At 41.1% G+C, this 13,641-nt stretch overlaps 1 protein-coding gene across 3 annotated transcripts in view; it reads right to left on the bottom strand.

The window, feature by feature from the left end:
* LOC127007623 (DNA primase small subunit-like) overlaps nt 1-13,641 on the bottom strand; it is a 72,240-nt gene that overhangs the window by 21,913 nt on the left and 36,686 nt on the right. For all 3 annotated transcript variants that reach the window (XM_050878773.1, XM_050878774.1, XM_050878775.1), the window contains 2 exons: nt 3,227-3,422; nt 2,745-2,955 (listed from right to left, as the gene is read on the bottom strand). In XM_050878773.1, the coding sequence (XP_050734730.1) occupies nt 2,745-2,955; nt 3,227-3,422 (407 nt within the window). The remainder of the gene's footprint in view (nt 1-2,744; nt 2,956-3,226; nt 3,423-13,641) is intronic.

Here is a 13,641-nt window from a genome sequence, read left to right as displayed (position 1 = left end):
TAAAAATATCATACTTTTCTTGCACCTCCCTTGTTCTCTTTAACTCTTCCCAGTCTAGCTCTCCATAGTATATCCTGAGATTTTCCATGTCTACCTTCCTATAATTTAACCAGTTTCTTTAATATGATTCATCCCCCTCACTTCCTTCCTCCTCTGTTTCCAACTCGATTATCACGTGATCACTCTTTCCCAGGGAGCACCCATACCTTAATTCATTCATCAAAAGCATTCCCTTACCCTTTATTAACACCAGGTCCAGTCTCGCCGGTTCGTCGTCACATCTGAATCTCATGTATTCCTTCGCCCATTGCGTCATCAAGTTTTCCATCGTCAATCTTAACCCGGTAGCAGCGACAGGACAGATTTATGGCTTTACTGTGTAGCAGCAACAGGCCAAATTTGTGCCATGATTTAAACCCCCAAAAATAGATGATACATAATCTGATCACAAATGCTTTGCTATATATTATGAAATGGTTTGTGTGAGGGGTAATTTTTCTAATTTTTCTCGCTTGGAGGGACCACTAAGAAACATGATCCCCGCTGCTACTGGGTTATAAATCTTTCCCCTCCCATGCCGTTTCACTACCTCCACTTTCAAATACAGTCATCCCTCAAATACTGCGGTTTCCAATAGTATGGTTTCGGTTTTAAACGGATTGTCATAGAAGATTTTTATAGGATTTTTAAATTTCCCGCTTGTCACAACAAGTAGCCAAGGCGTGAGTGGCAACACTGTTCTAACAGACTGCCACCCATGCACATCCCCTCAGTCCATGTGTGTGCACAACATCAAAAACATTGTTTTGCCAGATTGAAACCTATGCGCTTTCCCTAAGTCCGTGTGTGTGCAAAACCTCAGCTACGCTTCTCCATTACCACATATCATGAACATGGGACCCAAAAGACAAGCCAAAACACCTGCTGAAAGCACCCCAAAGCGTTCGAGAAAGGTATTCACCTTGCAGAAGAATTCAGATTTAGAAGAAGTTACATTTTGGTATGAATTAAGTTGCGGTAGGGAGAGCATACCACGTAAATCCGGGTACAGCCTGGCTGAGCTTCTACTCGCCAGCCAAAGTTGCCAGTTATGCATTTTCTGCTGTAGTGTTACCACGCTGGGCAACTTAGCCATCTTGGCAGCGCCCGTTCCACATTGTCAGCGAGTGAGCCATGTCATACACTCACACTCTCTCTTACTTTCTATCACAGTTTCTATTGCTCTCTAATTCATACTTGAAATAAGATACGAAACAGTAATTGTGGATTGACTCTGCGCCTCCAAAATACAACATTACACCTCCATATTATAAAGTTAAGGGACGCATATTTAAACTACTCCAACCAAATTTTAAATAACCTGACCAGTAACGGGGCTTCGACACCCACAGCGTGGTAACACTACACTGTAGCTGCAGCAGAAAATGCATAACTGACAACTTGGGCCCATGGGTAACAGCTGAGCCATGCGGGACTCGGATTCCGTAGGAGTGCCCAGGAGTGTTTCTAGGGGGGGCACTAATTTTATACGGATTTTCAAATAGTACGGGGGTCCTGGGTCCCTAACCCCTTACTATTTGAGGGACGACTGTATCTCCCAATTTACCTCCTTACAGTTAAAATCACTCACTAACAAGACTTTTATATATTTTTTATATTATATTTTAAAACATTCGATCAGTTTTCCTCGGAGGCGACGTTTCTCAAGAGAAAACATGTTAAGGGTGGAAAGCCTTTCTTCGTAGGATTTGTTGCCTGACACTGAACACCTTCTAATTTAGCAATGTCCTTTGCATGGTGAGGAGACCAAAACTGTACCGCATATTCCAAATGGGGTCTGACTAAACTATTGTATAGCGGAAGTATTACATCTTTATTCTTGAATAAAAAGTTTCTTTTAATGAAGCCCAACATTCTGTTCGCTTTATTTGCTACATCGATGCATTGATGTGAGAATTTGAGGTTTGACGCCATTTTGACCCCCAGGTCCTTAACACATTGAACGCTTGTGAGTTTAACACCGCGCATTTCGTAATCGAACTTCTTATTTCTTGTTACAACTTGGAGAGAGAGAGAGAGAGAGAGAGAGAGAGAGAGAGAGAGAGAGAGAGAGAGAGAGAGAGAGAGAGAGAGAGAGAGAGAGAGAGAGAGAGAGAGAGAGAGAGAGAGAGAGAGAGAGAGCGCATGGACACATGAGTGTGTGGGAGTGTCGAAGTTTGTTGAGTGAGTTTGTAAATATGCGGCCGCATCACACACATGAACAGAGCACCGTATCGTAACAAGGCTGTGTTAGGCCAGGTACACACAAATGAACAGAACATCGTAACATAACTCCGTCGTGTAACAGAAACGCCAGAGTGGACGGGACCTTGTAACAACACTGCGTAGCACCCACGTGAACATACATGTTATGCGTCGGAGTTCACTCCCGTTCCGCCAGTTGTTGTTTTTTGTGCGTTGCATCAAAGGATGTTACAGGGTGAGGTTACGCAGTGTGTGGACGGTACGTGTGTTAGACGCGTATCAACTGGCTGCACCGAGTCTGCTCAACTCGCTGACCGCTCAGTACTCAGTAAATCTACAGATCCTACAAGCTACATAAAAAAAAAAAATAAATAAAAAAAAAAAGTTAATTCAGTCCCCAGATTTTTGCCATTGTTTTGAGGGTGCCATTGTTTTGAATGCTGGATAAACGAGGTTCTACTGTACTGAATTTCTTTGGTAAACTCTCCCATTTTCTCTACCTTGTTTATGGCCTTGTTAACTTCCTGCTGTATGATGTTCCAGCGCTGCAAAGAGTTACTGCACTGTGGCATGAGTCCCTCAAGAGACTCCTGTAGACTCTGATCTGGAATGAAGCTGAGGAACTTGCCCCACCTCTCAGATGTTCCCAGAAAGTCTTGTTCCTCCAGTAATGCCTCTTCAAAATACTTTCTCGCAATGCCTTCTGCACGTCTGTAATGTCAGGTTGGTTTGCATTAGACATGCAAATTTCTTTCTTCATGGCAATACAATCTATATTATCTGGAAGCGATATCTATTGGCGAATATGATGACAAAAATTGAAGTGGCTTGACATATGGATAAAACAAGACTTGAAAATAACTAATTATTGCTTCCTTTACTCAAAAGCAACACAAAACAAACATGACTAAGACATATAAGAATGGCAAGTTAGCTACAGTTAAGTTCCACAGTAACTCTGAACCAGAGATAAAAAACTAACTTGATGAATGGATGCTTTTTCAAGGGTATGGAGATTTTCTTGTTTAGGGAACCACCGCTCTTCACCAACTCCATGTACTCGGCCACGGTGGAGCGTCCTGACTGAGAGAGCATGCGAGCACTAGCATCACATACCCAACAGTGGATTCCTCGCCGCCCAGAGTACACCCAAAGGATATGCTTGAAACCGAAGTCCTCTGTTGTATTAGAAATATTTCAGTGAAGGCAATTAGTACTTCAATACTTGAATTTGAATTAGTCCTTGAATTTTGTACAAGACCATTAACAATATAACTGTCCATTTTTTATGTGTAATTACCTAGTTAAATTTATCTAGCTGTAATATACAGGCAGGAAACTACACATGTGGGGTCCCATCTCCGAATCTGCTTATCAAATTTAACTTTGCTTTAATTTCATTAAATGTTTTGGCTTGAACAATCTTCTTGAGGTCATTAAAGTTGTAACTGCATATATGAGAATAGCTATGTATAGAATAGACATGTTCCAATGAAACTGAATAACCCCAGTAAGTTCAGTATCCTTATTCTTCCTGTGAAGTTTTGGGAAAATACTTCCCATCTTTAGACATACTGCAAAATGTAAAAACAAAGTAAAATCACTGGGTTTTACCTCTTTGGACACACCAAGTTGACTAGAGGCAGCTACAGAGAGTCTATCACTGAGGTAAACTTGAACTGATGGTTCCAATCTTAAAACTAGCAATAAAACTAAAAGTACAACTGAAACTAAAATTATAATATGAGCTCCTGGGACCAATTTATAATAATGAGACCAAAATTAATAGTACAAAAACCCAAAAAAAACTTACAATATTGAAAACAAATATACATAAAGACAAACTGCTAACCTACCATAATCCATAACTTTCAGTTTGAATGATGATTCACTGTTGCTAAGCTCCGGCTTATCTTTAAGGATGAACAATGATTCTGCAATTCTCAGATCTGAAGACTGGTTTGCTCCGAATAAGATTTTGAAATCACTTTCCCTAATTTTGTATCCCTTGTCCCTAGAACGATTCTTAACTACTGAAAAATCCAGGGCCATTAGCAGTCTACCTGTTCTGTATGACAGCCCCTTGTGTTCAGATATTCTAATTTGCAGGTTCCTGTGTGTTGAACCCACATACCTGATCTGGCAATCAGGACATCAAAACAAATAAACAATATCTGAGTACAAGTGGCTGGGAAATCTAACTTTATATTTATAAAAAAAAAAAAAAGAGCTAATCGTGTTAGAATTTGTAGGTGAACCTAAAAGACATTGTGGAAAATGTTTTTGGAGAAGGGGTTACAGTTTTTTCTTAACTTGGTAGCTACTGTCACACACTGTCTTACACCCACACCAACATCAAAACTCACTCAACTCACCACAGAGGCACTCCCATCCTTATAAAGGGATCTGATCCCCTTAAACAAATGCCCTCCCACACCATATAGCCTTAGAACAGCAGTTCTTAACCTGGGGGGCGTCAGTAATTTCCAGGGGGGGCACGAGCCTTAGGGAAAAACTAGGAATTTCTCTGGTTATATTTTGTTATTCTCTTAACAACAACATGGGCTATTTTTTTTTTTTTTTTTACAGCACAGGAAGCAGCTTAAGGGCAACAAAAAGAAAGTATAGAAAAAAAAAGGCTACTAATCGTTGCTCCCACAAAGAGAAAAGAGTGGCCAAAAGAGAGGTCAATTTCGGATGGAGAGGTGTCTTGATACACTCTTCTTGAAAGAGGTCAAGTCATAGGCAGGAGGAAATGCAGATTAAAGGGGCTCTCACACATTCCCGGTCCCGGTCCCGATCGTCCCCGATGACTCCCGATAAGCCGGTCGCCGGTCGACCGGCTGTAAGATCGGGGATTGTCGGCGGCAGACCGCCAGTCTACCGCCGGTCGACCCTGAGGACCGTAGACGCAGCCGACCACTGCCGGTCAACTTTAAATTTTTCAAAGATATCAACGATGCGCCCGGTCGACCAGCGGTCAACCGCCGACAACCTACGGCAGACCGGCGGTAGACCGCGGGTAAACACCTGTGTCTGACCTGGGGATTAGCAAGGGAGAAAGGAGGAAAACGAGGAGGAACAGGCAGGAGCGAGGGAAGAAGAGAGAGAGAGGGAGATGAGATAAATGAAGAGGAATGGGTGAAAGAGAAAAAAAAATATATATATATATATATATATATATATATATATATATATATATATATATATATATATATATATACAGTAATCCCTCACCATATCGCGGTTCACTTATCGCGGTCTCGCTGTATCGCGGATTTTAAAATTGTAAATATTTAGTTTCATATTGCGGATTTTTCGCTATATCGCGGAATTTTGCGGTATAGAGGTATTTTAATATATTTCTTATTTTACTTATTTTGCAGTAAAAGAAGCATTTTCCAGCCTAAAAAAAATTGTAAACAACATGAAAAAATTAAGAAAGTATTAATAAGAACATATTAAAACAATATTAAATTGAAATAAAATACGTTGCGCACTGCAGATGAATAGACAAAGACTCGCACGTATGTAAAACGCAGCTACGGCCGCTTCTGCTTGAGCTAGTTTGCCCACGTGTGATCGTACAGGGCACACTATTTGCTGATGGATGGGAGGCGCCCAACCAGAGCACTGTGTTCTGTATCCTGGGCGCTGATTGGCTCAGCGACCGTAGCATTTGTTGGTTCATCAGTGGTTAGCTCGAAGACAAATGGAGAGAGTGTTACAGCTTGCTACCGTTAAATGCTCGAGAAGTTGCCAGTGAGGACCCAGACAGGATGAGGCAATGACTACACTTGAACAAGACTCAAGTCCTAAACTTGCTCAACATGATTACTCTAAGTTTATCTAGTTTCGTGGAACTCTTTGCGGTACTGGAATAAACACGTGGAGAGCTACTGAACCTAACAGCTGATACGCTCTTCTTCTTCTTGTGTCTCTCTCTCTCTCTCTCTCTCTCTCTCTCTCTCTCTCTCTCTCTCTCTCTCTCTCTCTCTCTCTCTCTCTCTCTCTCTCTCTCTCTCTCTCACACACACACACACACACTGGAGGGAGGAGGTAGAAGGAAGGAAGGAAGGAAGAATGAAAGAGAACAGAGACAGCGGGAAGATGAAATGGAGGCAGGGAGGGGAGGCCGCGTCCTTGAGCCGAGGGGGGTGGTGAGATAAGCACTCACTACCCAGCCACTTGGCAACTCAAAGGAAGAGGAACTCCACTACTCAACACATGCACATATATCATTTCTTTCTCATTATTTTTGTTATTTTCTGTTAAAATTGATTGTTACTGTCAAGTACAAATGCACGCAACACACACTTACGTTATTACACTATAATAACATTGATATTCAAATAAGACATCGTATCACATACTGAGTCTCTAGGTAGAGTCAGAACAGAATACAGAATCACTCAGGAATAACTAAAGCAAAATGTAATTACGACGCCGACGTCGGCGTATATTGCACTGGGCACTTCATGACGCCGATGTCGGCGTCGCCGTACAGATAGGGTTAAGGAAAACTGTTCCAGAGTTTACCAGTGAAGGGGATGAAAGAATGGAGATGCTGGTTAACTCTTGCATAAGGGGTTTGGACAGTATAGGGATGAGCATGAGTAGAAAGTCGAGTGCAGCGTGGCCGTGGGAGGGGAGGAGGCATGCAGTTAGCAAGTTCAGAACAGCAGTCATCGTGAAAATATCGATAGAAGATAGAAAGAGAGGCAACATGACGGCGAAATTTAGAGGTAAAAGACTGTCAGTATGAGGAGGGGAGCTGATGAGACGAAGAGCCTTAGACTTCATTCTGTCCAAGAGAGCTGTGTGAGTGGAGCCCCCTTATATATGGAAAGCATCTGCGCAGGGGAGAAGAACTGGCGGAAACGATACAGAACGCCCATGAAGCAATGCAAAAGTATTGCCTTCATGGCCAAACTCGACCTCTGGAAGTGTCGAATTCAGCAGGGAAATACAGCCAGTTTTAGTAACTTGAATTCTGCTCTCAATCATGGCAACCTTAACTCTGAGTCAAAGAAACAAATAATCACTCATCTAACTGGCTTGAAAACAATTCATCAGACACTTCTCATATACAGATGAGAAGCGTGTAGCCTGGAAATTTATCAGGAACCTATTTCAATGTGAAGTAGCTGATGTTTCAGATGGAGTGCAAGACGAGTTTCTTGAGTTAAAGTTCAACTCTACATTTAAGGAAGACTTCAAAGAATTGAATCTTGGGACGTTCTGGGTCAAGTACCTTCCTGTTTACTCTGATCTCACATCAGGCTCTTCGGATTCTAGCTATGTTCGGATCCACGTATCTTTGTGAAGCTGCACTTTCCACGCTCGTTGCTTTCAAGACCAAGTACTGAAAGACTGAACGTTAAAGGGGACTTACATTGTGCACTCTCTCGCATTCAACCACGCATTCAATATCTAGTAGCTAAGAAGCAGTGTCAAGTATCTCGCTAATGACTAGGTAATTCATACTCAATAGACTAAAAACATTTTTTTTTCTTTAAAATCTGAGGAAATTTTATTCATAGATGCAAGGGGGGCGTGGAGGGAAGGACCAATTCCTAGAGGGGGCGTGGTAGTAAAAAGGTTAAGAACCACTGCCTTAGAACTTCCCTTAAACACTTCCTGTCGACTCTGTCATATGCCTTTTCTAGGTTCATGAAAGCAGCAAACGCCTTCCAAGCCTTCTCTAGGTACTTTTCAACTAGCATTTTGAGTGCAAATATTTTATCTACACAACCCCTCCCTCTCTTAAAACCCTCTTGTTCATCACCTACACTTTTCTTAGTTATTTTCTCAATTTTATCATTCAAAAATCTTTCAATACATTTTTCTTGCCACACTGAGTAGACTTATTCCCCTGTAACTCCTACAATCACCTCTTCTTCCTTTCCCTTTGTACTGCAGCACAACAATAGCCCTTCTCTAGTCCTCTGGCATCTCATCCTGTTCCCATGCTAGGTTTCATATCCATACTATCCATTCTATAACTACATCTCCTCAATACTTCAGCATTTCTGCTGTTATGCCATCAGCTCCAGAGGCCTTTCCTACTTTCAACTTCTTCATTGCCTCCTATACCTCACCCCACTCCACCACCAACCCCCCCCCCCCCCTGAGGATCTAGCTGCCCTACATTGTTCTTTATTCCTACAATATAGTCAGTGTCACGAAAGGAGGCAGGGATAATCCTTCAGGGATAGACTTGTGGACTTGGCATCAGAGCGGTGCAGAGACCATCACCCAAGCAACTGCTTGGGTGACAGTCTCTGAGCTGTTCATTGGCCAGTTGTTTACTAGATCTAACCCATGGCAAATTTTGTTTGCCATGACATAGCCTACTATTTCTCACTCTGCTACCTCTTTAAATCAGCACTGTTGGTATCTAAATGTAGTCATTCTTATAATGGCTCTTCTGCATGGCTATTTATTACCCACAAATATTGGAAATACATTTCAGGATTAATGATGAAAGAGAAGAAAAGGTTCTTGTATTTGGCCAATGTTTACGTTATGACTACATAGCATCACTACACATTATGACGATGTAAGGACTAAAAATATACCAAGAAAACTTACAATGAATGAGTTAATGAATAACATTGTGTAGACTGTAGCCTAGCAATTTGTAGTAATAGGAAAAGTACAGAAAAAAGTCTAGGCTTAACAGGACTTTAAAATATCAAGCTGACACTTCAGGCACTGGATATTGTCCATTTATATGCAGTTCCAACTTAGTTTTGTTATGAGTGTTGTTTCATATTCATCTATAATAGTTCAAAAGGCACATATTATCAATAAAGTTATTATTGCATTAGTTTCTATCAGTCTAATCTTTTACCTTACAACTCAAAAAAGGGTTTGGTAGGACGTTAGAACAAGTTAAGAACTGGCCAATGAGTGCACAGTAACATCACCTAAGCAATGATACCAAGTTCACGAGAGCCCTCCCTGAAGGATTATGCCCACCAGCTTTCGTGACACAGACTACAGTCACTTCACCTCTCCCTCCCACACTCTCACTCATTACAGTTTCAAAGTGCTGCTGCAATACCTCCTTATCTCCTCATTCCCTTTCACAAGAACCCCCCCACCATTTTTTTCTTTTTTACAGCAAAGGAAGCAGCTCAAGGGCAAAAAAAGAAAACAATCCCAGCCCCTATAAAAAAAAATTTAGAAGTGGCCAAAAGAGAGTCAATTTCAGGAGGAAAGGTGTCTTGATACTCTCCTATTGAGAGTTCAAGTCATAGGCAGAAGTAAAGATGAAGGAAGATTGTTCCAGTTTAACAGAATGAATGAGTGAAGATACTGGTTAACTCTTACATAAAGGATCTGGACAGTATAAGGATGAGCTTGAGTAGAAAGTCATGTGCAGTGGGGCTGCAGGAGGGGGGGAAGCATGAAATTAGCAAGTTCAGAAGAGCAGTCAGCATGGGAATACCGATAGAAGATATAAAGAGATGTAACATGGCGGCAGAATTTAGGAGGCAGAAGACTGTCAGTGTGAGGAGGAGAAATGATGCTCTGAAGAGCCTTAGACTCTACTCTGTCTAAGAGACCTGTGTGTGTGTGGAGCCTCCCCACACTAGATGCATACTCCATACGAGGGCAGACAAGGCCCCTGTATATGGATAGCATCTGGGAGGGGGAAAAGAACTGGTGGAGACGATACAAAACGCCCAACCTCGAGGAAACTGATTTAGTAAGAGAGGAGATATGAGGTTTCCAGTTGAGATTTTGAGTTAAGGATAGCCTTATACCTTTTAAATTCTGCCGCCATGTTGCATCTCTTTCTATCTTCTATCGATATTTTCGAGCTGACTGCTCTTCTGAACTTGCTAACTGCATGCCTCCCTCCTCCCGCGGCCCCGCTGCACACGACTTTCTACTCATGCTCATCCCTATACAGTTCAAACCCCTTATGCAAGAGTTAATCAGCATCTCCATTCTTTCATCCCCTTCACTGGTAAATTCTGGAACAGCCTTCCTTTGTCTGTATTTCCTCCTGCCTATGACTTGACCTCTTTCAAGAAGAGTGTATCAAAATACCTCTCCATCCAAAATTGACTTCTCTTTTGGCCACTCTATACTAATCACTATATGAGAGCAACAGTTAGCGGGCTTTTTTTTTTTTTTTTTTTTTTTTTTTTTTTTTTTGCTGTAAAAAAAAAAAGAAAAAAAAAAAAAGGATGTTTATTGTAGAACAAAGTGACACCTGAGTGTTATCAAAGAATAGGGGATAGGTGTTTGGAAGATTGTGTCAAATTGACAGGTGGAGAAATTGATTTTTTGAGGCATTAAAGGACAAGTTCTTACCACAATCGGAAATGATAGTAAGGTCTGAGGTTAAGTGTTCTGCAGCCTCCAGCCTGGAATCATGTAGTTGCTGTTGGGAGGGTCTTCTATCAAAGATGTTGAATAGTATAGAGTATAGTCATCAGCATAAGAATGGATAGGAAAGTTTATTTTGGAAAGATCATCAATGAACATCAGAAAGAGAGTAGGGGATAGGACAAAGCCCTGGGGAACACCACTGTTGATAGGTTTTGGAGAACAGTGACCGTTTACCACAGCAGAGATAGACCAGCCAGAAAGGGACCTGGAGATGAAAGTACAGAGAGAAGGCTAGAATCCACAGGAGGGTAGTTTGGAAAGCAAAGATTTGTGCCAGACTCTGTCAAAAGTTCTCCTCTTTATGCTACAAATGTCACTCTTTCCTCATGCCATTTCTCGTTTAACTTCTTTCCAGAAAAGTTTTTTGTTCTGGTATTTTGATGATATTATCCCGTCTACATTCGTATACATCACACTTAATCCCTTATTAGTTACAATCTTGTCTAGGTTCTGTTCTCTTACGGCTTTTCCCTTATGTACCTTTTCTTTACTCGATCTCCATGAACTCTCCAAAAAATACCTCTTTTTTTCCTCTTCAGATCTTGCATTATTCCTCTCTTTTGCTTCTACTAGAAATTCATTCCATTTCTTCCTTTCCTCTTCATTTCTATTTTTCTTTATATATATTTCCTTACATTCTTCTATTTCCCTTAACTTAGTTGTTCTGTACAAAATTTCCTCTGTAGCCTTCTGTGATCTAAATCTAATTTAACTGGCCTTGTTTTTCCTTCTATGTAAGGGCCCATCCTATAGATTTCTTCCACCTCCTCCTCAAGGTTTTGCAGTTCTTCATCATTTAAGTTCTTAAGTAAGTCTTTTACTGATTTCAGTTCTTCCTTTTCCCTTCTTGGTTTGTACATTATATTCTTTTCCTTCATGCCAAATATTATTACACTTTTCTTCTTATCTGCTACATCTCTTACTAATTCTTTGTGTGTGTGTGTGTGTGTGTGTGTGTGCGTATTTACCTAGTTGTATTTACCTAGTTGTGAAATACAGGAAAAGAGCCGTACTAGGCTCGTGCTGTCCCGTCTCCATAACACTTATTATCCAGTTTGGCTTTAAATTCATGAATCATTTTTGCACACATAGTCTCCTCGTCAAGTCCGTTCCATGTTGTTATGCTTCTGTATGGAAAACTGTATTTCTTGATGTCTCTCCTACAGTCGCTCTTCTTCAATTTCGTACCATTGCCTCTTGTCACACTTCTGTCACGTACCACTAGGTCTTCCCTGTCCAATTTCTCCAATCCCTCTTGTACCCTGTACAATGCTATTAGGTCCCCTCTCTCTCTTCTGCTCTCCAGTGTTGTTAGTCCCAATTTCTCCAGTCTTTCTTCATAAGTATGTTCTCTCAGAGTTTCCGGTAATTTAGTCGCTGCTCTTTGTATTCTTTCCAACTTTCTAATTTCTTTCTTCAATCGAGGTGACCACACTAATGCTGCATATTCCAGTCTTGGACGTATCATCGATGTTATTAGTTTCTTCACCATTTCTTCATCTAAATATGTAAATGTTGCTTTTAAGTTTCTAAGAAGATTGTATGTTTCCCCAGTTATCCAGTCTATATGTTTTCCAAAGGATAACGTCTGTTATGATTACTCTCAGATCTTTTTCTTCAGTTTTTTCATGATTCTTTCATTACTCAGAGAGAAGTTTCCCGATATTCATCTACTGCTCTTACCAAACTCCATCCCCCTACACTTCTCTGTATTGAATGTCATTTCCCATTTGCGTGACCATTTGCTTATTCTATCGAGATCTTGGCTCAGGGCTAGTCTCCTTTATTAACCATTCTCATTATTTTAGCATCATCAGCAAACATATTCATATAGCTGGTCACCCCTTCTATCATGTCATTAATATAAATTACAAACATAATCAGAGCCAGCACCGATCCTTGGGGGACACCACTCGTCACTTCCATCCAGCTGATTTATTATTCCTGGTTACTGTTCTCATTTCTCTCTTTGTCAAAAAGTCCATTTATCTTTATCAAACACCTTCTTTAAGTCCAGATACACACAATCTGCCCAACCATCTCTTTCCTGTATTATATCAATTACTCTTGAATAGAAGCTGATCAGATTAGTTACACAAGATCGTCCTCCTCTGAATCCGAATTGGCTATTTGTTAATATACTGTTTTCTTCTAAATACTCCACCCATCTATTCTTTATAATTTTCTCACACATCTTTGCTACTACACTTGTTAATGACACTGGCCTATAGTTCAATGGGTCTTCCTTACTTCCTCCTTTATGTATTGGGACGATGTTAGCCCTCTTCCAGTCTCTTGGTACCTTCCCTTGTGCTAGTGAGACATTAATCAAGTTGCTCAACTTTTCAGCTATTTGCTGGTTACACTCTTTTAGCACCCAATTTGATATACCATCCGGTCCTGCTGATTTCCTCACATCCAATTCTTCCAATAATTTTCTAACTTCATCTGCTGATGTTTGTATTCTCTCCAGACCCACTCTATTCCCCGGCACTGCATCTACACCTTCAAACTCACTCTCCCTTGTGAACACTGTTTGGAAACAATTATTCATCACTTCTACTATTTCACTTATACAGGTAACTCTTGATTTACGTGAGTTTGGTTTACGCGTTTTTTAAATAACGCGGGGTCCAAAACCCAAATAAATGTTTAATTTACACGTTTTTTCCACTTATACGCGATATTTTATGGAGTGGCCACCAGATGTCTCACACAACTGGACTCACACGGCGCCACGGCCACACAGCTGAGCTCAGTTCTTCCCGCGCGCCACTTGAACAACAATACAGTACCCATGCTGCCATGCTACTCAACAATAGGGGTGCGCAGGTACTGGTACCAGTACCGGTGCTAATGGTACCAGCTATACGGTACAGTACCGGTACCAGACTGCTCGGTACCATTACCAATACCAGCCAGTCGCTCATGGTGTCCCTCATTTCTTCCTCACATGAGTGAGGCTGAGACTGAGTGCCTGAGTGGATA

This window comes from Eriocheir sinensis, chromosome 36, assembly GCF_024679095.1.
Source record: "Eriocheir sinensis breed Jianghai 21 chromosome 36, ASM2467909v1, whole genome shotgun sequence".
In the NCBI taxonomy this organism is placed as follows: domain Eukaryota; kingdom Metazoa; phylum Arthropoda; class Malacostraca; order Decapoda; family Varunidae; genus Eriocheir; species Eriocheir sinensis.
This window is presented reverse-complemented; position numbering and strand designations above follow the sequence as displayed.